Source organism: Enoplosus armatus, chromosome 6, assembly GCF_043641665.1.
Source record: "Enoplosus armatus isolate fEnoArm2 chromosome 6, fEnoArm2.hap1, whole genome shotgun sequence".
NCBI classification, from domain to species: domain Eukaryota; kingdom Metazoa; phylum Chordata; class Actinopteri; order Centrarchiformes; family Enoplosidae; genus Enoplosus; species Enoplosus armatus.
The window spans coordinates 22,346,525-22,370,970 of NC_092185.1; the positions used below are offsets into that span (position 1 = coordinate 22,346,525).

At 42.1% G+C, this 24,446-nt stretch overlaps 1 protein-coding gene across 1 annotated transcript in view; it reads right to left on the minus strand.

The window, feature by feature from the left end:
* Positions 1-20,562, minus strand: part of nlrc5 (NLR family, CARD domain containing 5) — a 30,395-nt gene extending 9,833 nt beyond the window's left edge. Inside the window, exons 1-33 of the mRNA XM_070907204.1 lie at positions 20,235-20,562; positions 18,133-18,183; positions 17,314-17,394; positions 16,515-16,700; positions 14,722-14,876; positions 13,762-13,893; positions 12,494-12,809; positions 11,249-11,723; positions 10,815-10,971; positions 10,403-10,533; positions 8,353-8,584; positions 8,000-8,241; positions 6,588-6,671; positions 6,361-6,444; positions 6,141-6,224; positions 5,921-6,010; positions 5,778-5,828; positions 5,625-5,654; positions 5,309-5,392; positions 4,878-4,961; positions 4,554-4,643; positions 4,134-4,214; positions 3,760-3,843; positions 3,457-3,540; positions 2,990-3,079; positions 2,716-2,763; positions 2,596-2,628; positions 2,423-2,506; positions 2,244-2,327; positions 1,523-1,612; positions 1,353-1,412; positions 791-874; positions 572-655 (exon numbers count right to left, since the gene is read on the minus strand). Coding sequence (XP_070763305.1) covers positions 572-655; positions 791-874; positions 1,353-1,412; positions 1,523-1,612; positions 2,244-2,327; positions 2,423-2,506; positions 2,596-2,628; positions 2,716-2,763; positions 2,990-3,079; positions 3,457-3,540; positions 3,760-3,843; positions 4,134-4,214; positions 4,554-4,643; positions 4,878-4,961; positions 5,309-5,392; positions 5,625-5,654; positions 5,778-5,828; positions 5,921-6,010; positions 6,141-6,224; positions 6,361-6,444; positions 6,588-6,671; positions 8,000-8,241; positions 8,353-8,584; positions 10,403-10,533; positions 10,815-10,971; positions 11,249-11,723; positions 12,494-12,809; positions 13,762-13,893; positions 14,722-14,876; positions 16,515-16,700; positions 17,314-17,394; positions 18,133-18,183; positions 20,235-20,562 — 4,073 coding nt within the window. The remainder of the gene's footprint in view (positions 1-571; positions 656-790; positions 875-1,352; positions 1,413-1,522; positions 1,613-2,243; positions 2,328-2,422; positions 2,507-2,595; positions 2,629-2,715; positions 2,764-2,989; positions 3,080-3,456; positions 3,541-3,759; positions 3,844-4,133; positions 4,215-4,553; positions 4,644-4,877; positions 4,962-5,308; positions 5,393-5,624; positions 5,655-5,777; positions 5,829-5,920; positions 6,011-6,140; positions 6,225-6,360; positions 6,445-6,587; positions 6,672-7,999; positions 8,242-8,352; positions 8,585-10,402; positions 10,534-10,814; positions 10,972-11,248; positions 11,724-12,493; positions 12,810-13,761; positions 13,894-14,721; positions 14,877-16,514; positions 16,701-17,313; positions 17,395-18,132; positions 18,184-20,234) is intronic.
* Between the last annotated feature and the right edge of the window lie 3,884 nt (positions 20,563-24,446).

Sequence of the window (24,446 nt, forward strand, 5' to 3'; positions counted from 1 at the left end):
AGACGGGTGTTTACTGTCATGTGTGTTATATTACTGCCAACCATGTCCCAACACTACGATTTCATCCTGTAAGTGACGTTTGCTGTTGATTCTGATATTGATAGACAGCAAAGGAGAAACATCTGACATTGACATTGACAAGAGGCCCTTTTCACTGAAGACATTCTGACATGTCACAGCAGGTCTGGCTGCAAATACGGAAAATATATACGTGGTTCAGGCAGAAAATGGACTAAAAACAAGCACTACATACACATTGTTGACACATGACGGGCTGCCTCTGTGTCTGCGCACTCTTGAACGCTTCGTTATGTGTGACCTATTGCCTCACGAAGAACATGCCTTATCTATTAAAGACAGTCTTTACTTGGTATTATTTTGTAGTATTCCACACCACAGGTCTGGCTGCATGTCCAAATAAAGCAGAACATTAAAGCAAATTGAAGTGTTGGTAAAAGGGATCAACTGAATTTCCTGTCCTTTCTATTTTTAACCAGCAAAAAAAAAAATGCTACAAATGAATATAGAACAGGAAATGGTGAACATCAATATGTCATAACATGTATCTTACTTGACATAGCTGGTGATTTTAAGCTTTGGCAGAGAATCCAAAAAACGCTTCACTCCTTCATCTTCCAGTTGGTTACTTGATAAACTGCAGAGAAAAGAAAGAACAACTGGTGTGCTGGAAGAAGCACTATATGCATATGGGTGTAAGCTAATGTATGAGTAAGACTGGGTTTGTGTGTGTGTGTGTGTGTGTGTGTGTGTGTGTGTGTGTGGCACGTACTCCAGGTCCGACAGTTGGGGACCCTGCTGTAGGATCTCTAGCAGTCTCTCCACGTTGTCACCGTTCAGGCTAAAATGATTTAACCTGTGCGCACAAAACAGTCCGACAGACAGACAGACAGACAGACAGAGACAGACACCATTTTAGGGCATTAAGCTAGGAAGTAGGGCTGAACAATATGTAAAAATTATTTTCGATAATATTTCAATGAATTGTTCCCTACAAGGAGGTCACAGCCAGCTCTGGTGTGTTCACACTATTCTGTTTGGCTGAAAAAGTACGCCCTTATTTTACCTTATGGTAAAGAAAAAAAGGTCACTCATAATAATAATATCTATAATGAATCTAGTTGTTTTTGGTGATTCTCAGCGATAGCTAGATGGATAAAGACGGCAAAATGTAAAGTTGGCAGCACATATTTTTCTGTCCCGACACTAAAATAAAGACAAGGAGGGTAAATGTTCTCGCCTCTCGACTTTAAAGTAGAAGCTAGATCTGATATACTGGGTGTACGATGAATGCAAAGTGAGCGGTCAAAATATATCAGTTGCTGATCACAGACCTGCAGCTGGCATGTTCTGCTTTCACACTGTCAAAATGGATGAAGGATTCAGCTGCAGGCCTGAAAAAGAGTTCAAATCATGATCAGAGACTTATTTATTACAATTACTCCTATTAAATGTGGTGACTACAGAACAGCTGATAGATGCAACACAGGAAAGTATCCCGTACCTGAGCTCCACCGATGTGACTCGCTGACCGACGGTCAGACAACTGACCAACATCAGCGCTCCAGCTGTGGACGCGATGCTGTGGCTGACACTGAGGAAGAAGAGGACAGGGTGGATTTAAATTAAAGCTGATCACCTCACAAACAAAATAACAGCTGGGTTCAATATATTTGAGGGTTCTTAATGAACTGTGGTAACGTTTTGTGCAATTTCTGAGCATGACAGCACACTTCACACTGTGTTTTATTTGAATTAGATACCATGGCATCACTAACGCTTCGTTACGTTTGCCATCTCACACGGCTGTCAGTGGCGTCGACTAACATGTTCATTAGCTGTCAGATGAGGTCCATCTGACTTGGTTTTGTAAGAGCTGCAACAGATTTCCAATTTGAAACAACTCACACAACAACTCATACCCCGCACACACTCCTGTACAGATCTATCTTAAAACTGGTGTTGATTTCTGTGTGTGCGTGTGCCACTTTTATCTATAAAAAAATATTAGCACGCGTGGACTCATTTCTGGATAGCGCCATCATCTATATATTTTCCCCATCATATTAACTAACAATACATGTCAGTACAATTTCAATTATTCATACGCATACACATTTTTTTGTGTGTATTTAAGTCTCACATAATAAAAGTAAATGAACTGGATACAACTGGAGAAACCTTTACTCGCTCTCACACACAAAGCCATCCGCACCAACTCTTACTTGAGTCTCTGCAGCGACGTCATCTTCGGCAGGACCTTCAGCAGGTTCTCGAACGCCCCGTCTGTCAGCGAGCTGTGAGACAAACTGACACAACCAACATGAAAGGTTATTCATTGACGTCTACCCGTTTGAGCCTCATCCTGAAATAACAATGAGTGGATAAACACACGACGACTTACTCTAACTCAAAACAGGAGCGACACTGGACCAAACGTCTACATAGTGTGGTCATATGAGACGGCAGGAGGCTGCTGTTGTATATCCTACAGCATGAAAGAGGATCATTTATTTCAAGTAATGACTTGTGGTAAACTGTTAGGTAGTTAGAATCATCTTTATCAGCTTGCTGTACCTGAACATCTTCAGCTGCTGTTTGTCATCACTACTAAAAGAGCACAGAATTAGCTTATTAACCGACAAACAAAAATGCAGTATCCAGATGTGTGTGTGGAGGTTTTCACAGATCTTCTACCTTTTGTCAGGGCAGAACTTCAGGGTCACCTCCTCTCTGCCTCCATCACTGTAAAACCAACGGGATACATTTTAACACCAGTTAACCAGACCATTGTCTCCCCAGTCATTTATACTCTGGCATTTATACGTGTGTTTTATAAACAGACAAAGATGAGCAGCAATCGCAGCTGTTGCAGTCCTGGCAGCTCGCCACGTTGGTGAAGCAGGTGCGTGTGTGTGTGTTGCTGCTCTGATAAAATCATTAAATGCCCAAAATGTAAAACAAAGAGTACCTGGTGTGAATTTGTGTTAAGTTGCTATGGGAGCACAAAGCAGCAGCCAGCATCACCACTCCCTCCATGCTGATCCCATTGTTACTGGCACTGAAAAACACACACACACACACACAAAATAAAACAATGCACTAGCAGGAGGGACATAATTTAGCTCTAAATAAGCCATTTATGTGGAATAATGCCCCTGGGGTAAACGTGGTAGCTGCCAGTGTTTTGTTTGGAACCTGTTTGATGAGAAAATAATAGTCCTGCTTTGTGCCAACTAACCAAGATTAGATCAGCTCTGTCTAACACGGCCCACACAGAGTTCGTTCCTTTAAAACACTTCCTCCTATCTCAAGAAAGAAGTCATGACACTACATTCTGCTGCCAGGGTCATTCTTATTAAATATACATCATACAATATTGGGGGGGGGGTGTTGCTACAAAGTTGTTATGTGTCATTTTGTGTGCGCGAGTCTCACTTGATCTCCCGGATGCTACTCAGACGAGGCAGGACCTCCAACAGTTTCCGCAGACCTTTGTTGCCTAAACAGTTACTGGACATGCTGACAGACAAGTACGTGGTGTTAAAAGACAAAAGATCATAAAAATAACACTGTGTTATAAGTTATGGTCCGTAGAGAATAATATCCCAGTCACCAGATTTGAACACACATTTGTAAATGTAGGGGTGCCAGACACGTATGTCAGTGTTCCCTTTGTGTCTTTGGTACAGAGAGTATTTCTGAGCTACTGTTACAGGTTGGTAAATGCTTGGTTCTTACTCCAACAAAGTGAGATCAGAGGAGGTTCCCAAACTCCTCCACACTTTCTCCAGATCAGCAGGCAGCAGGCCGCAGCAGCTGAGACTGACAGAGGCAATAGCTCCATGATTACCACCATCATCACCAGTAATACCGATATTCAGTCACAGAAATTTATGAAATAAGTGTCTTTAAACATGTCCTTTTTACTATCTATATCCCTGCCATCTCTCTTAACTGTAGACGTACTTGAATTACAAACAAACCTGAACAAAGAAAACAGCTTTTTTTTTTTTAACACTTTTGAATGCTCTCTCTCTATAAACATATGCTGTTGCAACCAAATGCTCTGAAAGTTGGTGACAGTGACACTGAGACAAAAACTTAATACATACCAGAGCGTTTTAGATACTTCATTTGCAGGCTTTTCTCTCCCTCCAGCAAACACTATAGACACCTGCACCGGACTCTGTAGTCTGAAACAAAAAGAAAAATACAGTTACATAGCAGCGGCGACACCACTGTTTAAGAGTTATATTAAGTTATCTATGTGGCTTATTATTACTAAGTATTTGTGAATGCTCCCAATGTTTCATGACAAAGAAGAAAGCAGTCTAATAAATGGAAAAACTGTGGCAAATAATACAGTTTATACATGCTGCTGATTGTTTTACACAGTGGCGAGTGTTGCAGAAGAAAGGCATGATGGTCCTCCCTGCATTTGTTGGTACAGTATGTTTAAAGGAGTGAATTAATGTGTGCATCTGTGTGCGCATTCATAGCATGCAGTGTACATCACAGGTGTGTGCGTGTACCTGATATGAAGCGCCGTCACAGCGGGACAATCAGACAGCAGAGCAGTCAGAGTCACCAAACCCTCCACTGAAGAGCAGCTGTCATCCAAACTGAGAAGAGAAGTCAACAGAGTGCTGCTGTTCAGTTCTTACGGACGCTGAACAATTTAACAGAGCTTCGAATGACTTCATGGTACTTTAAGACAGAGCTAGGTAAAAACAGAGGATAGCAAAATGGCATATCACAGTGAAGTAAGAATCAGTCATATGCAGAATACATGTAGCTTCATGTCGCTCTTAAATCAGGAGCTTTGTGATGGTAGTTTGGTTTGAATCCAGTCTTACATGATCTTTTCGGTGACATTGAAGTTTGGCAAAAACTGAGTGAGCATCCTCAGAGTTTCCACATCCCACTGGCCTCCAGACAGACTAGGGTGTGTACACACGCACACACACACATACAGAACTTCATTAGCATTTGATTTGAATAAATATACTACATGTATTATCGGTGGAACACTAGAGTGGTACTGTTACAAATCACCCAATCTGACACACAAACAGAAGATCCACTCTGACTGGCAGTGTCATATGATGGTGATTGACTGGAAGTGATGGCTCACATAAAAAAGAACTTAGATTAAACCTGATTAAATGTTTAGTTCAGAACAGAGGATAAAAAAATAAGTCAGTAAGTACTAAGTGCAGTATTATTCTGTTTCACTATGCTGTATCATTGGCAGGGGGGAGGGGGGCTGTATTTAAAGGTTACTCACTCCAGGACAGACAAGGCAGGGCAACGTGCCAATGACTCTGCAAGTGTTTGCATCTCGGACTCGCTCCATTTCTGGTTCAACAGGCTGGAGAGCAACAATAAAAAAAGAAAGTGCTAAACCTCCAAACTGAAAACCATCATCCAATCGCCACGTGAACTAAACAGCTTTAATAAGTCATAGATTCACAGGCCTTTTCTGGTCAAGGTTAAGAGCCATTGTTTTTCAAAGGAGGAGCAAAGTTCTTCAAGGAAACCAGTTAGTACAGATCTGGAAAGAAGTCAACATTGGATGAGAGTGCTATTGTCTAATGTCTTACCTGATCGTTCGTTCAGACTCAGTTTTATGGCTGCAGAGGGGAATAAATGCATGAATTACACAGGATTTCAGTATGTGCAGAATCAATTTGATGACACGCTATATGGTTAATTACTGGTCTGTATTTACTCATTATGTTTATCAAAAAACTCACCTCTTCAAATCAGAGTTTTGGAAGAAAGTTACTGTCACGTCCTTCATCCCACTGCAAAAACAACAAAATCTAGACTGTACAGTACAGTTTTATAACAACGTTTACTTGCTTACTTTTTGTGTGTGAATGTGTGTTGTTCATACTCTGCGTGAATGTGCTGGATGTTCAAACATGACGACATTTTCCTGATGAGATAGTCCAACGCTTCCAGGGAGACGTTGTTACGACCCAGCCTGCAAGGTGCGCACACAGACACACACACACACACACACACGCACACACACACACATAACTCCTATACAGCTAAAACACAACCAAATGAGAGTATTGTGGTTACTTAAAAATAGCATCTCATGTACTTACATTACTGAGACCAGTCTTGGTAGTTGGGTAAAAATATCGGCCATGTGTTCGATCCCACCGTCTTTCAGATTGTTGTCACTCACACTGCGATGCAAAAACAAACACTCGGTGTCAAATTTTAGACCCCCATTCAAAATATCTCACTGTCATATCAGATATCAGCAGCGTCAGGAATCACATTCAGCCAGAAACGCAACACAAAAGGTGCAACTTAATATACTTGATTTTGGTGATGCGTGGACAGTCCCGGAGAGCAGAAGCCAAACTAGCTGCTCCTGTGGCAGTCAGACTGGCTCCACAAAACCTTGAGAGGACAGAAGATCAAAATCAGCGACCGCCATTTAAAACTAGACCGCTCTGTGTCAGCTGGATATGAATAAAACAGAGATACAAAAGACAGAGTGTGTGTGTTTGTGTTTGTGTGTGTGTGGGGGGGGGGGGTCTTACTCTAGTTTTCTCAGGGTTGTGAATTTGGGCAAAATGGAGGACAACTTCTCAGCAAACTTGTCACCGTACTTGCGGCCGTGAAAGCTGGAGGCACACAAGCAGAGAAAAAGAAACAACAATGAAACAAGCGTGGATGATGGACTGGAGACTGAGAAACATGCCGACGATTTGATCTGCTGGTTATTAACTTCTATACAGTTAAGAGCTGCAACGAACAGTTATTTTCATTATCGATTAATCTGCCAATTATTGTCCCTATCAATCGATTAATTGTTGTTGTCTATAAAATGTCAAAAAAAAATTGTGAAAAATACGAGCCCAAAGTGACTCCTTCAAATTGCTTCTTTTGTCCAACCAACAACCAACCGCCCAAAACCCAAAGACTCTTCATTTACTGTCATAATCGACAAAGAAAAGCAGCAAATCTTCACATTTAAGAAGCTGGAACCAGCAAACGTTTGACATTTTTGCAAAATAATTTTGAAAAATTACTGTCAACATAGTTGGCAAATAATTTTCTTTGATCAATTCATCGTTGCAACTCTAATTTAGTTCATCGAATAATTGTTGATGCTGCTGTGTTTATATTACCAATTCCATTTGCTATAGCACAGTATAGTTTCTAGTTCACTGGCTTGTTCCTGTCATTATCCATGATTGCCTTCACGTGGAGACACAGTGTACACAGTGTTTGCATGCTGCTGTTAGAGCCTGTGAACAAGTGCTTTAGTTTGTCTTTCAGATGAGAATCTGTTTTGCAGCTCAGTCTGTGTACTGGCTAGTTTCGCTTTCGACGCCTTGTGGCTTTACTGTTTATTGTTTTATGTTTGAGTTGATCTCGCCTCACGAAGGACTTTGTTCTCTTTTGAGTTGGTCTAATAAAAATGTCCCGCAAAGTCATCAGCCGTCGTCTCTCTGCACTTGAGTCGCTACTTGTCACGAACAGGCTCAGCCAACCACATTGACACGGCAGGAAGCAGAGAGCTTCAGTCGGCTACACAGAGCAGGTGGCCAATCAACTGGGGAATGTCAAAGGCAGAGCAGCAGCTTTTTCTACATTCACTGACGCTGTTCAACTGCTCCCTCTCACCGTCCGCAAGTTGAACACGTGTTTTCAGATACTTTACAGGTCAGCACCATCCACCTCACCATTCCCATGTGTTACAACTACAACTTCTCAAGTGCACCGCGCCTCAGCTTTTAAAAATAGTTCCTCCCATGCTGTGTGCACCTAGCATTTTGCACCTTACGTGACTGATGGCCTCTAATGGAGTGATAATGCCCCAAAGATGAATATAATATGAAATGTAGAGCAGATTGAGCCTCTGAAGCTTTTTTAAATAACAGCTTTAATTTGAATTCTGTTGATGCTATGTATTGTTTTGCTTGTGTGAGTATTTGTGTGGACTTACCAGAGGAAGTGAATGTACCGACACCTGGGCAGGACATCTAAGCACTCAAACTCCATTGAACACGCGCCAAAGTCCAATCCAATGCCATTATCACCCACTGAGTTAACTACAAAAGCCAGAGCATCAATATCATCAGGTACGAGGCGGATGTTGCGCAGCTCCAGAGTTGGCCTCGTACCCACAACCTGCTTAGCCAACTGATGGTCCTGGCTCTCCTGGACACAGTGGCAAAGCTCCAACATCTGGGGAGATGCAAGAGGGAAGCATCAGTGAGGGAAGAAACTGTGAGAACAGGTTAAAAAAAAAAAAACGATACATGCGTTTATCTGGATTCACTTCAGTTCATATTCTACCTTTGGTCCAGTCAGAGTGTTGCTGTGACACAGCTTTTTCAGCAGTTTCAGAACGAGGGCTTGTCTTTGTTGGACCCAACTTTGGCCCCCTGTTCCATCAGAGGTCCTGGCTAATTGAACTAAGGCTGGAGTGCAGTGTGAGGAAGCCAGGCCACACACATACAGGTGCAGGGACTCAGTGAAGACTGTCCTCTGGTCCGACTTGGTCGTCCAGCGAGTTTTCAGACTGAATCTGAGAGAGCAATGAGGAAGAGGATAGAGCAAAGTCAAGATACACACCGACGTCATATTGCCGTGTGCAGGACCATTGCTTAGCCTCTCCAGCCAGATGAGAAGAAGAACTCACATGATGTACCGTAGGCACACTGTCCTGCTTTGACTAGTGATCATCACATGACAATGGCACATTTTGGCATGAGAGCAGTTAAAAGTATTTCTTAGTTTACAGAAGCAAACCAGCAACTAATTTTACTCAGAAATCATTTGGTCTGGACCAAGGGGGACAATGACACATTGTTGCCTTTTGGTTCTGGTCCGGTTTGTGTTTGCACTGGCTTTTTACATACAAACAAAGAGGAGTAAACATGAGGTTGTACAGACTGACAGGTAACTCAACTGGACAGTTTTGGTGATGTCATCCCGCAAATCGACCACATGTTAAGACAAATAACTAACAGGTAGATACAGATACAGTCACGCACACTTTAATGGACTTAACGAACTGTCAAAGTACACAGAGTAGTATACGAGCACAGCAGACTGCTGACTGATCAGGGAAAATCCCCGCACTCACGTACATATGTGTTACCACTGTTACCAAATGTTTACATTTAAGGGTATAACATAAAACAAAAGTCCCCGGCCCCTGCGTCTCAACCACTAGGCCACCGGACACCCAGGATCTAAACTTAATTCATTCGACATGTGCACTCACAGGGCTTTAAACAGGGATTAATTGCACCCTGTTACAGTAAAGTAAGTCAGATTGTCTTCCCGACTTGTCTTTGACATTGGGGTTTATTGTCCTCTACAAGGAAAATATTAGGAAGACTGTTAACATAATTTAGAATGAGGCTATAGATATATACTGGGTGGCAGTAGCCGCCTCCGCTCGCCCCTCTGCTGAATCCCCCTGAGCCTCCACTACTGGGATTGGACTATCCACTTTGAGCCCGCGTCAGCATATTTCTGGCGTCCTTCTAGGGCGGAAGGTCAGACACGTCTCAGTGTGCTCAACTTACACGGCTCATCTTGCTTCCATAGCAAGGTTATTCCTGGTATGGAGTGTGACTCTGTATGGTCAAATTCTATAGCAATTCCTCTATAGAGAGATGTAGTTTCGATGTAAGCTCCAAGATTGGATAATGCTTGAATAGAATTACTGTTATTATTGTATTGCTCAATTATTTTATTTCTATATGGTGGAAAGTACATTTACTCAATACTTTACTTAATTATTCTACCTCATACTTCTACTCCAATACATTTCAGGGGGACATATTTACTGCACTACATTTATTTGACAGCTTTACTTACCAGTTAGTTTAAAAATTTAGATTATTTTATATTAAGATCAACCACTGTACAAAACAATATATACATGTACAGCAACACGACTTCTCACTCCCTTTGCCTTGTAATGGAGTGTTGTCACAGCGTGTTATTAGTGCTTGTATTTAAGTTAAGCATCTAAATATTTCCTCCAGCGCTGATTAGTTAATCTTTCAAGCTCAGGGCTCTATTTAAAACACAGGCGCTGCAACCAGTTGGTGCTAACCTGACCTGAGAAGAGCGTTTCCTGTCTCTGCGGTACCAGCACATACCGTACAGCACAAATGTGGGTGGACAGGTGCAAACAGACAGCGGTGTCATTCAAATGAAACGGGTGTTGGGTCATACAGTACATGCTGCACCGTAAATATACATCTTTTTCCAGTACGTCACTCTGCTCTGATAATTAGGTGATTCTGTCAACAGGCACAAACTAAATACTTGAAGGAAATGCCCAACAACTGAGTAATAATATTGTTTAATGTTTAATGTTCCTTACCTATTCTTGAGCTGCGTGTCACTAACATCCTTACTGGTCATGATTCTGAGTGCAGCCAGAAACTCCTGCACGGTCAGATGAATGAAGCAGTAGGAGTTGACCAGCGCCCCATCCTCACGTCTGAGCTCCACCTGATAGGAAGCAGAGAGGTCAATGTATAAAACCACCTGTAAGTTTTTATGATGTCATCACCAAAGTTATTACAATGTATCCTCTGGGGAGCATGAATGTCAATGTGGCCATAATGTATGAATTACAACAATAACTCCTGGTTTTGACATCAAAATGAAGGAGGCGGTAGACATTTTCTTTCCAGTTATCTATAGAAAGGTACAAAAGCTCATTTGAAGGAGCCCGGGCCACATAATGTTGTGTAGAGAACGTTCACACACACTGTACAACCATGTCTGACCTGTGAGAGGAGGCCTGTCCTGATTGCGAACTCCAAAACATCGTGAGAAACGTCTTCCTCCATGAAGAGGATCTTGCCGCCCTCTAAGCCTTTCCAGGCCAGCTGAGTCAGCGCGCACAACTCCGGTCGATTCACAGTGGTCAGCGGTAACACAGCACTGCGCAGAGAAAACAAACAGACTCATTTGCATTTGATCATTATCTAACTAACAACATTTGCTGCTTTGGTACGTTACACACTCAAAGATCATGTGAGAGTGAAAATGACCATCGCACATAAATCTTTCCTGGATCACTTCTCCCTTCGGGTGAACACACTAAAATGGATTTAATAGCTATTGAAATTGAAATGTCTTTATTGAAATGTACGTACTGTCAGTTATGTACTGTATGTTGTGTTAGTGTCATGAAATGGTGTTTCTACTCAGCCTTCACCTCTGTGGAGGTCTCGTGGTCTTTGGCGTGTCATTTCTTCCTCTTTTATCAGGGTCACGGCTCAGAAATCCACCAAGAACAGTGAGGTAGACCTGGGTCAGGGTGGAGGGTATCTGGACTTGTGCGGGAGGTAGCTGGACTCTACCATTTGTGACATCCACCATTACGTCTTCACTCGCCCTTCGTCTTCCTCCTTGATCTGCCTTTTGTGCTTGACTCCCTCCTCTACTGCCTTCTTCTCCTCTTCCTCCTGCTGGCATCTGTTCTCCCTTTTCTTCTTTTTCTCTCGCTTTTTTCCTTGCCTCACTTCCTCTTTCTTCCGGTGTCTGCATCGCGCCTGCGTCTCTCCCCTCCAGCAGCAAATGCTCCAGACAGATGCAGCAGATGTTGCAGAGGGCAGGGACGGATGACATGGCAAGGAGGTGTCGAGCGGAAAGAAGGAGATCCGCTGCCTGCGGCCCAAGAGCCGAGTGACCTTTGCAGTTGAGACGTAAATGAGTTTAAGCCAACATAAGTTTAAAGTAGACCCACACAGGTGTTTGCACTTGTTTTGCCTGATCAGATGTCTTCTATGACTGTGAGGGCGTGTTCAGACTGAGCTCGATTGACTTCAAGCCGAGCAGAGGTCAGCTAGAATAACTTAAAACATGCGTGTGTGGGTGCGTGAATTTCAAAGCGCACATGAGGAAATTGCATTATATGAGTTCAACTCATTTGTTTCAAAACTGGCTTTAACATATTGTATTTGCAATTCATTCTAAAAGCTAACAATCATGCAATTACACATTAAATGTAAAAATGTAACTACCATAAAAACTGATCTAGTACCCCCTGGAGTCTTAAAGGGATACACCAGCAATTAGGTGTTGCACACTAAATATGCTCATAAAGTTGGACGACTTGCATAGAGAGTTTAATTAAGTCCTGCCCTGACTTTGTATTAACAGGAAAATGCCTAAAAGCTGCTGTGTGGTGGGATGCACTACAGTTCTTGTATGCACTACAAGCTGCCAAACTGAAAAACAATCACCTTTAAGAAGACAAACGTGGATACAGGCATCAGCAGGAAGGATGGGAAACACTTAGTATGCCAGTATATACAGACAAACTCTAGAGGTTGAAGCTAACTATGCTATGCAGCATAACACATGTAACTGTTTAAATACTTAAGTACTAATAATTAGTACTCCCGATGATGTTAAATCTACATTGATCTATCTCTACTGTATGCATCAATGTTTTCACCTTTTACTCCAAAGAAGTTGTGCACATACTCCTCGATGTCATGGCTGTCCCATCCCAGCAGCTGCCCCACTTTATCTGACATGCCTTCCATATCGATGACGTCGCGTGCGCGACAGGTGACCACCACAGTACATCCGGGAAGAAGCTGCCGATTTAACAACCCTGAGATGAGGTCTGCAACAGGCAGAGGGCTTTCAGGGCCCAACAGCTCTCCCTGCACCTCTCGTCTGGTGAGTTTGTTGTGAAACTCGTCATAGCCATCCAGCACCCAACAGCTTTGCTCTGGATTGGAAAGGAGGTAATCCACGACGGCTCGCTGCTCAAACACACAGAATGTGAGAATAACAAAGAAAATGTATTTAGTTGGCCTAGCTGAACTTAAAAGACGTACACTCGTGGCTGTGATTCCTTTGTTACAAATAGGGTTGCATAAGTCTGTACTAAGTAATACCCAAATAAAAGTCCTCTGACCGTACTACTCATGGACAATCAATACGTCAATACACATTGTGTGCTAGATTGAGATAAATGTGTATGAGTATTTTGTATATTATGTATATTTTACCATCAGGACCAACTCTTGCCACGACTCAGCATTATAAATACAGCCCATAATTCAATTCAATTCAATTTTATTTATATAGCGCCAAATCACAACAAAAGTTATGTCATGACATCTCACCAACTCTTTATAATGTTATTACAGAGACCCAACAGTTCCCACCATGAGCAAGCACTATGGCGACAGTGGCGAGGAAATACGTCATTTTAAGAGGCAGAAACCTCGAGCAGAACCAGACTCTAGGTGGGCGGTCATCTGCTTTGACCGGTTGGGTTTGAGGGAGAGAGAGAGAGAGAGAGAGAGAGAGAGAGAGAGAGAGAGAGAGAGGCAGAGAGACACAGACAGACAGACAGACAGACAGACAGGAGAGAGACAGAAAGAGGGATGACCTGCCAATCAACTTGAGAGCAGTTTGAACATTGATTTCAGTACAGGACTGCTATTAAAAACTTTCAAATTTAACATCAGAAAAGTCCCACTTTATACGGTGTACATATAATAACATAATAATAATATATACACATCCAAAGGTATACATCATAGGTGGTTGTGGTACTGATAGCATCCCCGTGGGAATGCTTGTTTTAATATTTTTCTTATTATTACTATGTCCTAAGGTGGTCACTGTATGAAGCGGTGGTTCCTGTTTCTTGTTGAAATAGCAATAAAGTACTGAATGAATGTTCTGGTATTGCCACCTGCGTACCTTTTCGACGTCGCCCCACTTTGGAGGGAGGTAGTGTCGGAAGAGCAGCTCAGACAGGGAGAGAGGGCGGGACAGCAAGTTGAGCTGACGGAACTCTAGCAGGACAAACAGGTAGGATGAAGGGATAGGGCCCTGGATGATATGTAAGAGAGAAGAGGATAGAACCAGAGGGAATAAAATAAAGACAAAATGAGGGAATGAACCAAGCAGAGCGGGAAAAATTAAAGGGGAACTCCACCAATTTTAGGAACTCCAGAGGTCTGGTAGTTCAGCCCCAATCAATGTTGCGCACCTGCATCTGGAGCAATAAGAGGCTTTATGCAACTTATTTCCACATATGCAGTAGTTGGTACTCCCCAAGACCTGTACATTACATTTCTTTAGCTTTATTTGGCGACACATGTGGATACAACCAAAGAATTGCAAGGATCATGCAAGTACATCAACTTCATCAAAACTGCTTCAAGTGCTACATTTAGAAGTAGTAGTATTTAATCAGAATCAGAATCAGAATCAGAAATACCTTATTGATCCCCGGGGGGGGGGGGATTATATAGTACCAGTGCTCCCATTCAAGAGTAGAACGTAGCATAAATTTACATATTTACAAAATATTTAAGTGAAAAATAAAAATAAAATATATATACAATAACAATGTATATGTATGTACATATATATGTATTGCACTATTGCGCATGAATATATATGTATTGCACTGACATTTAAAGAATAAAGAATAAATAATAATGAGGTAGTATATGAAGAAGCAGGTCCAGATCTGTTTATTCTGAGTGTCTGACAGTGTCTGAGGGAGGAGTTGAACAGTTTGATGGCCACAGGCAGGAATGATTTCCTGTGGCCGCTCAGTTGTACATTTGGGAGGAATGAGTCTCCCACTGAATGTGCTCTTGTGCCTGACCAAAAAGTAAATATTGAATGATGAGAAAAATGAAAACCTACTAGTCCACATGCCCACTGCTGTCCTAAACAGGACATCAGCAGAGTTTTCCCTGATCCAGCCCGGCCAACAAGGACTGTCACCTTTCCTGCACATCCCTGGAGGAAGGTCTCCAATGTTACTCTGGACTCCATAGACCCATAATCCCCATCAGGCTCTGAGGTTGGGCGGAAAGTGTTTAGTTAGTGTACAGCAGACTATAAATATGCATGAGTATGGGACTTTTTTCCTACCTTTATTCAAAAGCGTGGCCTTTCAATTTGAGAGCACGACTTATTGATTTCACCTTCAGATTTTGTAACGCTTTCCCTCAAATAGCCCCCTGCTTGCGCTTAGATTTGCTCTGCTTCTGCTCAGACTGTCAGTCTGCACTCAGATATGTCACATATTGTCATTTCCAGCGCTCCAGCTTCAGCCCTTCTCCTCGCCCTCAGGCTACTTCTGTGAGCCCGGGAGATGTCTGCTCTCAGATTTCTGCCAGTTTTTTTCCTGCATAGAGGAATTTTTGGCGTCCCCCAAAAGAGGTTTTAAAAAATAGCAATTAAAATCCTCTCCAAATAATAGCAAACAACTGTTGATCAAGCAGAATTTAAATACTCTCATCTCTCAGCCGATGAGCCACAGCTGGATAAACTGTATTGTTTTGACTGGGACTGAACGCTCCACTCTGAAGCTAGCGCTAACGGGATCTCAGTTTTACCATCCAGAGTCAGGCTGTACCGGACTCTCCCGGTGGTTTTAACGGCAGCATTTAATCTCAGTTTTATCGTCAAGAGTCAGGCTGTAGAGTCCAGCTCTTTGGGCAGTTTAGCCACGTTAGCCGCCTTCATCTCATCAGCATAAATGAAATTCAGCTTGTTTTCAATTTATAAATATCATGAGTAACTTTAGGCTATAAATATGTATACATATTTTATGCCAGAACTTTTCGTACTAGCCATTCAGGGGGGGGGGTTCGGATTACCTCTACAGCTAGCTAGTTCTGTCATTTCATTTCTATTCTGTCAGGGTTCACATGAGGTCGTTAAAGTGACGTTAGTCTACTTCAAGTGAGCGAAAAACAAAATCAAGTACTGGAATACCTGGAAACAATTTTTTGGAGTTGGTTCTTAAAATGTTCAGTGTTTTGTTTTGTTTTGAGCTTGATCACGAAGAGAGCAGGCACAATTGCAGCCTACTTTCAAAAGATAAGAAGAGGGAGATGAGGGAGAAAGGTGAACGTTTATTAGAATAGGCAACTATTGGCTATATTCCTAAAAATAGGTAAATGAAAGATAAGTGCTTCAGTGATTCCTACACTTCTTAGAGCGGCCTGTACGGCGAATACTCTAACTGGGTTCATCCACTCCTGCCCTCCACAGTTTTATTTTGTACTTCCCTTCATATACTACTTCATATATACTTATAAAAAAGCCCCCATACTTTTTATTTTGCTATAATAGCTACATATACTATTAGCCGTATAGTGGACGTGGAGTGGATGAACCCGGTTAAAGAGCGCAGAGCAGAAATCTGAGAGCAGATGTTTCTCGAGTGCACAGAAGCAGCCGGAGTGTGAGGAGAAGGGCTGAAGCTGGAGGGCAGGAAATCTGTGCAAGCAACAATATATCTGAGTGCAAGCAGACCGTGTGGGCAGAAGCAGATTGCTACGTAATTGTAATGCTCTCAAATTGAAAGAGCACTCTCCTGAATAAAGCCCCGGTAAGTTTTATGTCTGCATGAGTTGGTAAGTTTTCTGTCTGTATGGCCAAGCTGCAGACTTTCAAAGAAATTCTTGGTGTACAATAACACTCACCTGGTGTTCTGCTCCCTCTGTCTGCTGATCCAGGGGTTTGATCAGGTCTGTCCCTACCTCTGTTTGCCACTCCCAGGCTGACCCACACATTCTCCAGCTGAACCTCCCTCACCAGGCGCTCACTGAGTCGCTCCCACCTCCTCTGCAGTAAACTCATCACTGTAGCAACGTACTGCTCCCAGTGGTCTGTGGGCAGAATACATCACAGAACAGCAGCCCACATTTTTAACATTTGATTGCACTTTCAACAGATAACTTCCTGTTAAACAGACACTTTCCTGTTCTTGTATAATGACACACATAAAATCATTTTAACAGTACAGTGCACAGGGTGTTGGTTCTTAGTTATTCAAGTAATCTTGCTTTGGCTCAGCACCAAACATGAAAAGTGGGTTAACCCTGGTAACGCAATACCCTGTAAAATAAGCAGGCACTTCTAAGATGACTGCTTTAGTCCCATAATTAGCACATCACTTTGGAATGAAAAGGTCTCACTTTTGGTAGTCTGTACTTTTAACTTTTAACACTGTTTCAAATATTACATCTTTAAAAGTATGCATAATAATAAACAAATGACCTTCTGTGGAAAAACGCTTTCTTGAGTGAAGGAGAATTTTTTGTTACAGTACTGCAAACACCATCAGGACAAACTGGCAGCAAGGCTGACTCTCCCCCACTGTATCTAGTTCTCTTAATAAATACGTGGACTTTAACCAGTAGATGGCCATTTGCCAGGCTGGCTTGTGCATGTAAATGTAGCTGCAATGTAACAAGTTGAAGTGTTGTGTGTATGATCTACCAATCCGAGGGCGTTTGATGAGCTGCAGCTCTGCGGGCAGCGATGACGACTGCTCATCAGCTACACTGGGGCTGGAAACATCTACAGTGCAGACAAAACACATATAAAACACACAGCACTGAATAAATACTGGAAAATGTGCAAAAACTGCAAGAATTTTGCACATGTTGCATGCTATAATCAGGCCTTCATCTTTTAACTTCTTCCATCTATCATCTACAGATGAAAAGAGACCAATCAAAGGAAATGTTGGGGATTCCCAAAGTGAAACAAAAGTGAAAAGTCACAAGATTTACTGAATGCTGATCGCTGGTGAACAAACTGCTGCTTCTCCCCACAGCTGTCTTTCACTTTCACTTTCCCACTTTAGTTAGTCAATCAGACTATATCTGCTGTGGGGCGCTTTACTATAAACCAAGAAAAGATGAAGCAACAAATCAAAAGTAAAGAAACAGACCAATGGATCACTTGCCTTACATCGTATTTAATATGTGTAATCTTCCAGGTAGGCCACAATCTATTTAGGGAACTGCTTTGGGTGTGCTCAACATGCAAATACACAACAGCAGCACAGAGTCAACAACGACTGAGTGTTTGGTGGAAAAGTAGGACGTGTAAAGTTTAGTGAACTGAAGAAACGTTGCCTTTTAAAATCATTAGACGCTAATAAATACAACACCAAATCAATGGAAAACACCTACAGACTGTACATGTATTTATACATGCCAGTGCAGCCAGGCGCACACACACACACACACACACACACAAAGTCATGTTTTTTCACACTCACACAGACAGACATCAACAAACATTGACTACCTGTGTTTCTCAGAGACGCTGGTTCTGTGGCTGGAGGCTGTATGGCATCAGCTGAAGAGTTAAACACAAAGTCAAACTGTCAGCCAGGCCAGCACAAAGACAGGTTTTCTTTACTAGTATGAGCAAGTAAGTATCATTTATCAGTCATTATTCCACTCCAGGCAGTGAGCAGAACGAAAAGCAGAGCATCTATGGTTTTATGGCAAATGACATGCACGGAAAGACCGGAAATAAGAGGAAGACCCCCACCTGGAAAGGTTGCAAGTACTCCATGATTTGCAGTTCAAGAAACTGAAGCAATAATACTTTTGTAGCCTGCTATGACTCTTACAAATAAGTAATGCAAAAATATCAACATTATGGTCATCAAAAATATTGCATGGAAAATTGGGATTTGGACCACATGAGATATCTAGGCGTAAACATCCCAAAAGAATGAGTACATTTGTACAACTTCAATTTGAATCATTATCGGAGGACATAAAGAGATGGAATTTAATTCCAATATTAAGTTTTGAGTCACGAATTGAGTTGAAATAATTCAACAAATGGCATAAAGCAATATTGCAGTACATATGGCAAGGGGAAAAAACAACTATGTGATTTCAAACTCATCATTAGGCAAAGACCAATGGAAGACTTCCACTCTCCTGCCTAAGGGACTATTATATGTCGGCCCAATGTTCTGTCATCACAATTCTGATTATCAAGCGAGATGGAAAGAAATTGAAGTGGACATGTCCAGGACAGTTCCAATTCAGGCACAGTAAGAGTGAAAAAAAGACAAATGATAAACTTAATGGAAACAGGTAAGACGTGGATCAACTTATCTCTGAAAACATGGTTAAATATTATCTGAGAGTGGCTTGTTTGAAGAGATAAAGATTCTGAGACGGTGCTCTCATGACCTTGACTTTACCCCAAATAAAGTGGGTGTGAGCTATAAAGGGAGCGGTAATCAGGGCCTCTCCTCACACTACTCAGCAATTTTCAGACAATGAAAAGACTACACAAGTTAAATAATAGTGAATTCTTCAGATACTTGGGGGGGTCAAAAGACGTTTGAGAACAACCTATTGAACGTTTTTATTAGTGCCTGTAGGACAGATTCAGATTTCAAGATTATATAGGGGACTTAAAATAGCAAGTACCAACTACATAAAACAAAAACGGGAATTACAGAGGAAGTCTGGATAAAATACTGTAAATTTCAACGGAGGATATCAAGCTTAATCTCATGGAGAGCGTTCGGCTGAATGAGTCTTAGTAGATGTTTTATAACACCTGTTCAGAAGTCTCACCATTCAGGCTCTTCCAGCTGCTGGAGGAACGGTGGCGCCCAGGAAGAAAATCACTACCACCTGTTGTTTTGGGCCTGTCCAAAAGTACATACTTTCTGGTGCACGATTTACACAGAATTAGCGAATTTACTTGGGACAAACTGTACCTTTAATTGAGACTAACTGCTTTTTGGGCTTTTACATTGAACATCTTCAAATATTAAAACAAAGTACTTATTTGGAATACTTGGTGTCGCTGCCAGCCACCCTATCTATAGAAGTCTGGTATGATATCATTTATGAAATCTTTATCATGGAAAGAATCACCTTCTCCATGAGGAAATTTGGTGAGTGTGGTAGTGGATAGTGTATGTATCTCTGAAACGTCCTTCTTTTGTTTGAATTTGTTTATGTAATTTATTCTTTTTCTCTTTATTTTGAATGAAAAAAACACCCATGTTCTGTTTTTATGTTCTATAATCTTACTGTAAAAAGCTGAAAAGATCACTCTGTAAAGGTATCTAGCTAAAGACGACTGTGTAAACTGCTGTTATTATGTGATAAATAAAGATAAAGAATTGAAAAATATATAAATATTGCATGGTTATAATCAAAGGGTGATTCGATACTGGTAACGAATACACAAGGCAAAATGATCATTTAACTTGTCATGTTGACATGGTCCACAATGAGAAATTGAGTTTTGGACTGTAGGTGACAGAGGATGCTCTCACATAGCAAACAGTAGACACTCAATGCGTAAACCTTCTAGCCGAGGACTAGCATCACTTGTCGACATTCGTAGCATCCCTTTATACTCACTGTACTCATATCCAGCCGCCGACATGAGCCTCGACTCCAGGTGCATGGGGATGTTCTCGCACATGATGCACAAGCTCTGAAGGAAGTTGCAGCAATCTGCTGCGGCGGCCACCCTGAAGTACTCCAACATGGCCTCGATGACGTCTGCTCCTGCCGCTGCAGAGGAGGCCAGACGGTTGGTGTTCCAGCCACCATCGCTGGGCATCATTTGGCACAGCTGCATTATGACTGCGGGCGACTGACCGCTCAGGATGTGGAACAGCTCTGAGGACTCTTGAGCCAAGACGGAGTTCACATTTTCGACGTCAGGGTGGACTTCCCCATCCATTGTCAGACTCCATCAGCTGACAACACAAACAGGCACACATAGATACATTGACAAAAGACAGCTTTGACTGAGGAGAAGCGCCTCATTTAAACCAATTGGGGACTTCATACACACATCAAAGGGGACCTTATCACCACGAACAACACATCATCATCACACTGAATGCCACAGTTTGCAATATGGTTGCAGGGTGCAGGTGCTGCACTTTTATTGATTCAAGGCAGCTCATGTTCTGATGGAACCTCATTCATAGCCTCCTTCAGCCACTTCAAGGGCATGTTGCTTTCATTTAAAAACGTTTGCTCCCTCAGGACGTTTTTTTTTTTAAAGTATCTCACCATTCCCCTCGTTGCGTGTTTCCTTCGGCTTTTGGTTTATATTAGTTCATAGAAGAAAGAAAAACAGAAGAAGAATAAATGCATCACGGACATCAGACAAGGAGCGCGTGCAGCTCGTGCTCAGGGGTCAGACGGTACTTCAGTGCGTTTGTTTTGCCTTCGCTGCAAATGCAAGTCCAGGAAGAATGAGGGCATAAAGTGTGCTTTTCTCCTCATATCATCCAGCCTGCCTTGCAATAACTGAGAGCCGAGGTCGTACGAGGTAACGAGCATGGCGTCGCGCCGCGTCTTTTGTCTGCGGCCAAACAGAGACGGCTTTCAGGTTGCACTGGATGGCGCAGTCCGGACGTTTAAAAGTGAGCCGATGCTTAAAATATTTACACTAAACACTGAGACAAGCACTTACCAGCAACTATTGTCGTGGACCGCATCTCTCTGCAGCTAGGGTGTTGTATTATTTCAAAAAAAACGAAACCAAAGGCAGCAGGGAGTTTAACGTTAGTTTTGGTTTCGTTTTTACACAGCAACTCCCATTCAAATAATCGCGGGCAGACAGACAGACAGACAGACGATCGGTCACATGGATGGATGGATGGATGGATGGGAAAATGACTTTGGATGCCTGGGATTCTGGCAGAAGACCTGTTGAGTTCACAAATGATGAGCTCAGCTCCGGCAGGACAGAGGTCCATGATGATTACATGAAGCAAAGCTGCTCAGTTGCCAGACCCACAGTATGGCTCCCATTTCATAGAGGGCGAACAAATTAACTTGGCTCAGACAATGCTTTGATGGTAGCGTAAGGTCATTAGGGGGCAGATAGGCAAGTGAGTGTGAGTTACTCACTCAATCTGGTTTACTTTAATATCTCTCAGAGAGAGCAAGGAGTCGCATGTTCAAGCACCGACTGGCAGCGTCCTAAGTGCCTTGTACTGTCTTGCCGAAGAGCCCCAGCCCCCTCAGGATCCACTGCAGGACGTGTAGCAGACTCTTGAGCTATATGGCTTAAATTGTGTAGTTATGCAATATGACTTTATCCACCCATATACATGCATACTTGTGACTACGATCTGATTTCGAGCAGTCTGAGATTCTGAGAGGACATGACCAGTTATTGTTGCGGTCTGTTCATTTGCCATGATCCAGAGAAAGAACTGGTGCCTGTCGCAATGTATAGTCAATATCAAGTATTTGAATGTATGTTTGAAGCTGATCTGTGTTGCCTGAGAAACACGCTCTTGTTGTGGTGCCCCACAACAAAAATGGATCACCATAACTGAAGTCTAATGCTCACAGACGACTGTTGCACTCGGGAGACCAAACAAACCAGAAGGGGAATCTGTCTGCTCATTCCCTCTCTACCCTCGGTGGGAGGCAGTCCCTTTTATCCTCATATTTTTTCAGGCACAAATAGATTATACCATGAGTGGTCAAAGTCAAAGTGTTCGACACTATGCTATCTCACTTACTGTGAGTAACTAATCAGCTGAGTGGCCTTTTACAGAAGCTTACAACTGCCTTGTGCCTAAACACTTCCACCCCCACCACACTACACCACCCGACCTCTGACCTCCTAGCCCGTCTCTCAGTACTCCGACACCTATCTCATTACCGTGAGCTGGCGTAACTAGATAGAGGTGCACATTCAAGAGAACGCAATGAAAAAATGTCAACACATTTTTATTACAATGTTGAATGGCTCATGGGCATGCACTCAACGCAGACAGACTATTATGAGTAGATAATGGCCATCTCTTTAATCTGACCTCCTTGTGGGACCCCACTGGGCAGGTTGATTCAGAAACTCAAATCAAAATCTGTCATAAATTGATGACACAGATTTTGTCAGCTGGACTGGGTTTTAAAAAGTGAACTTCTTGTTTGAATTCAGCCAAATGTTTGGTGAGCACATACAAATGTTAGCATTTGATCTTTTTCATTTTAAAGTAGCCAGAATAGTAAGGCTCTTACATCTGACCAAGTGAGGCAAACCCTGGAGTAGGAGGGCTTTGCTGTGAGCCATCAGTCAGCTGCATGCTCACTGTGACTGCATGGGTGGGCAAACCGTCACCTGAATATCAAACAGAATTTGTTGAGAAAATGGACTTGCACACGAGATGCATTGTATGAGTCAATAGTTGGCATCCTATTAAATGATCTCCAAGCAGAAAGAGGCATGATGTGTTTTCATTGTACCTCACTTAATTATCTGTTTTTCTCCCGCCTGACATAGCTTTGGTAGATTGTACATTTGTGTTAACATTACATTTTGAAAATTAGTTTTGGGCAGCTGGATCATTCACAGCATAGGCAAACATATTTTCCATGAAGTCCACATAACCACGTCTCTACACCAATAAAACATTTAGTGACGTCCAAGTGAGTAAAAGCAGCGTCATGGCAACATTTTCCTGTTAACACTTACAGTATGTCTTCTAATGTTTGAAGCAGTATTCATTTTGGTCAAAACATTCTTTCGGTTTAATCAATATACAGTCAACCAATCCAGGGCGAGCCTTGCACCCTCCCACTCTTTAATGACATGCCCACTTCTTTCACCTCAACGCAGCAACCTTCAAAACTACTCCAATTACATGACGGAGTATGACAGAGGGGCCCCTAACAAATGCGGCTCACAGGGACATAACATGTGTTCCTCAATGCACCCCAAGTTAGCTGGCAACTGGCTCACACCACAGACCACTAAATTAAACTCACCCTTTAACGTAGACTGAATCTTTAAGAAGACATCACAGAGCTTGGAGCATGTTGAATTTACGTTTCAAGAGACATTCTGGTGAAATCATGTTATGTTAGTTTAGAAGACAATAATAAATGTGCAATTTAAAAATGTTTATTCAATAACATTTTTGCTTATTTAATGATTAAAAAGATTACGTACTAAGTCATATCTGGGTATATTCACATGTAAACAATAAAGATATAAGACATAATATTCTGCTCAGCCATTTAAGAGCTTAAGGACTTTCCCAGGTTTTATTACAGTACCATATAATGCAAAACAAATCCGAAAGTTTTGTCCCAGCACTCTTTTTATGTTGAAAAAAACGTCACAGAGAACCCCACTGACTTTCAAAAGAACTAAGAAGAGGTTACTGGGCAAGATAACACGCTGATGGAATGAATCTTAAAGGTGTTTATACCTTAAGATGTGAGTGATAATACCACATAGTCCTGTGGGACGTATGCAAGCATGGTTCACATTCTTTTTAATATAAAAGCATTATTCCATCTACTGCTTGTATGTATATAAATGTATATATATATATATACAGTGTTCAATTCAAAAGTTACTTTCTTCAGGTAAGGATTCTAGTGCCAGCAAAATATTTCAAATGCTTCAAGACTCAGCTGTCACTCTCACCCATATTTGGCATGTTGTCCTGCTTCAAGCTTTGCTTTGTAAGCAAACCAGACTGAATATAAGGAGTCCCAGACGAGCTTCCGAGCGTGTGGTAGACCAGTGAAGTTCTGCTTGTGGTGAGGTTATCTACTATAATGCATTGTATCATTTTAATGTATTCC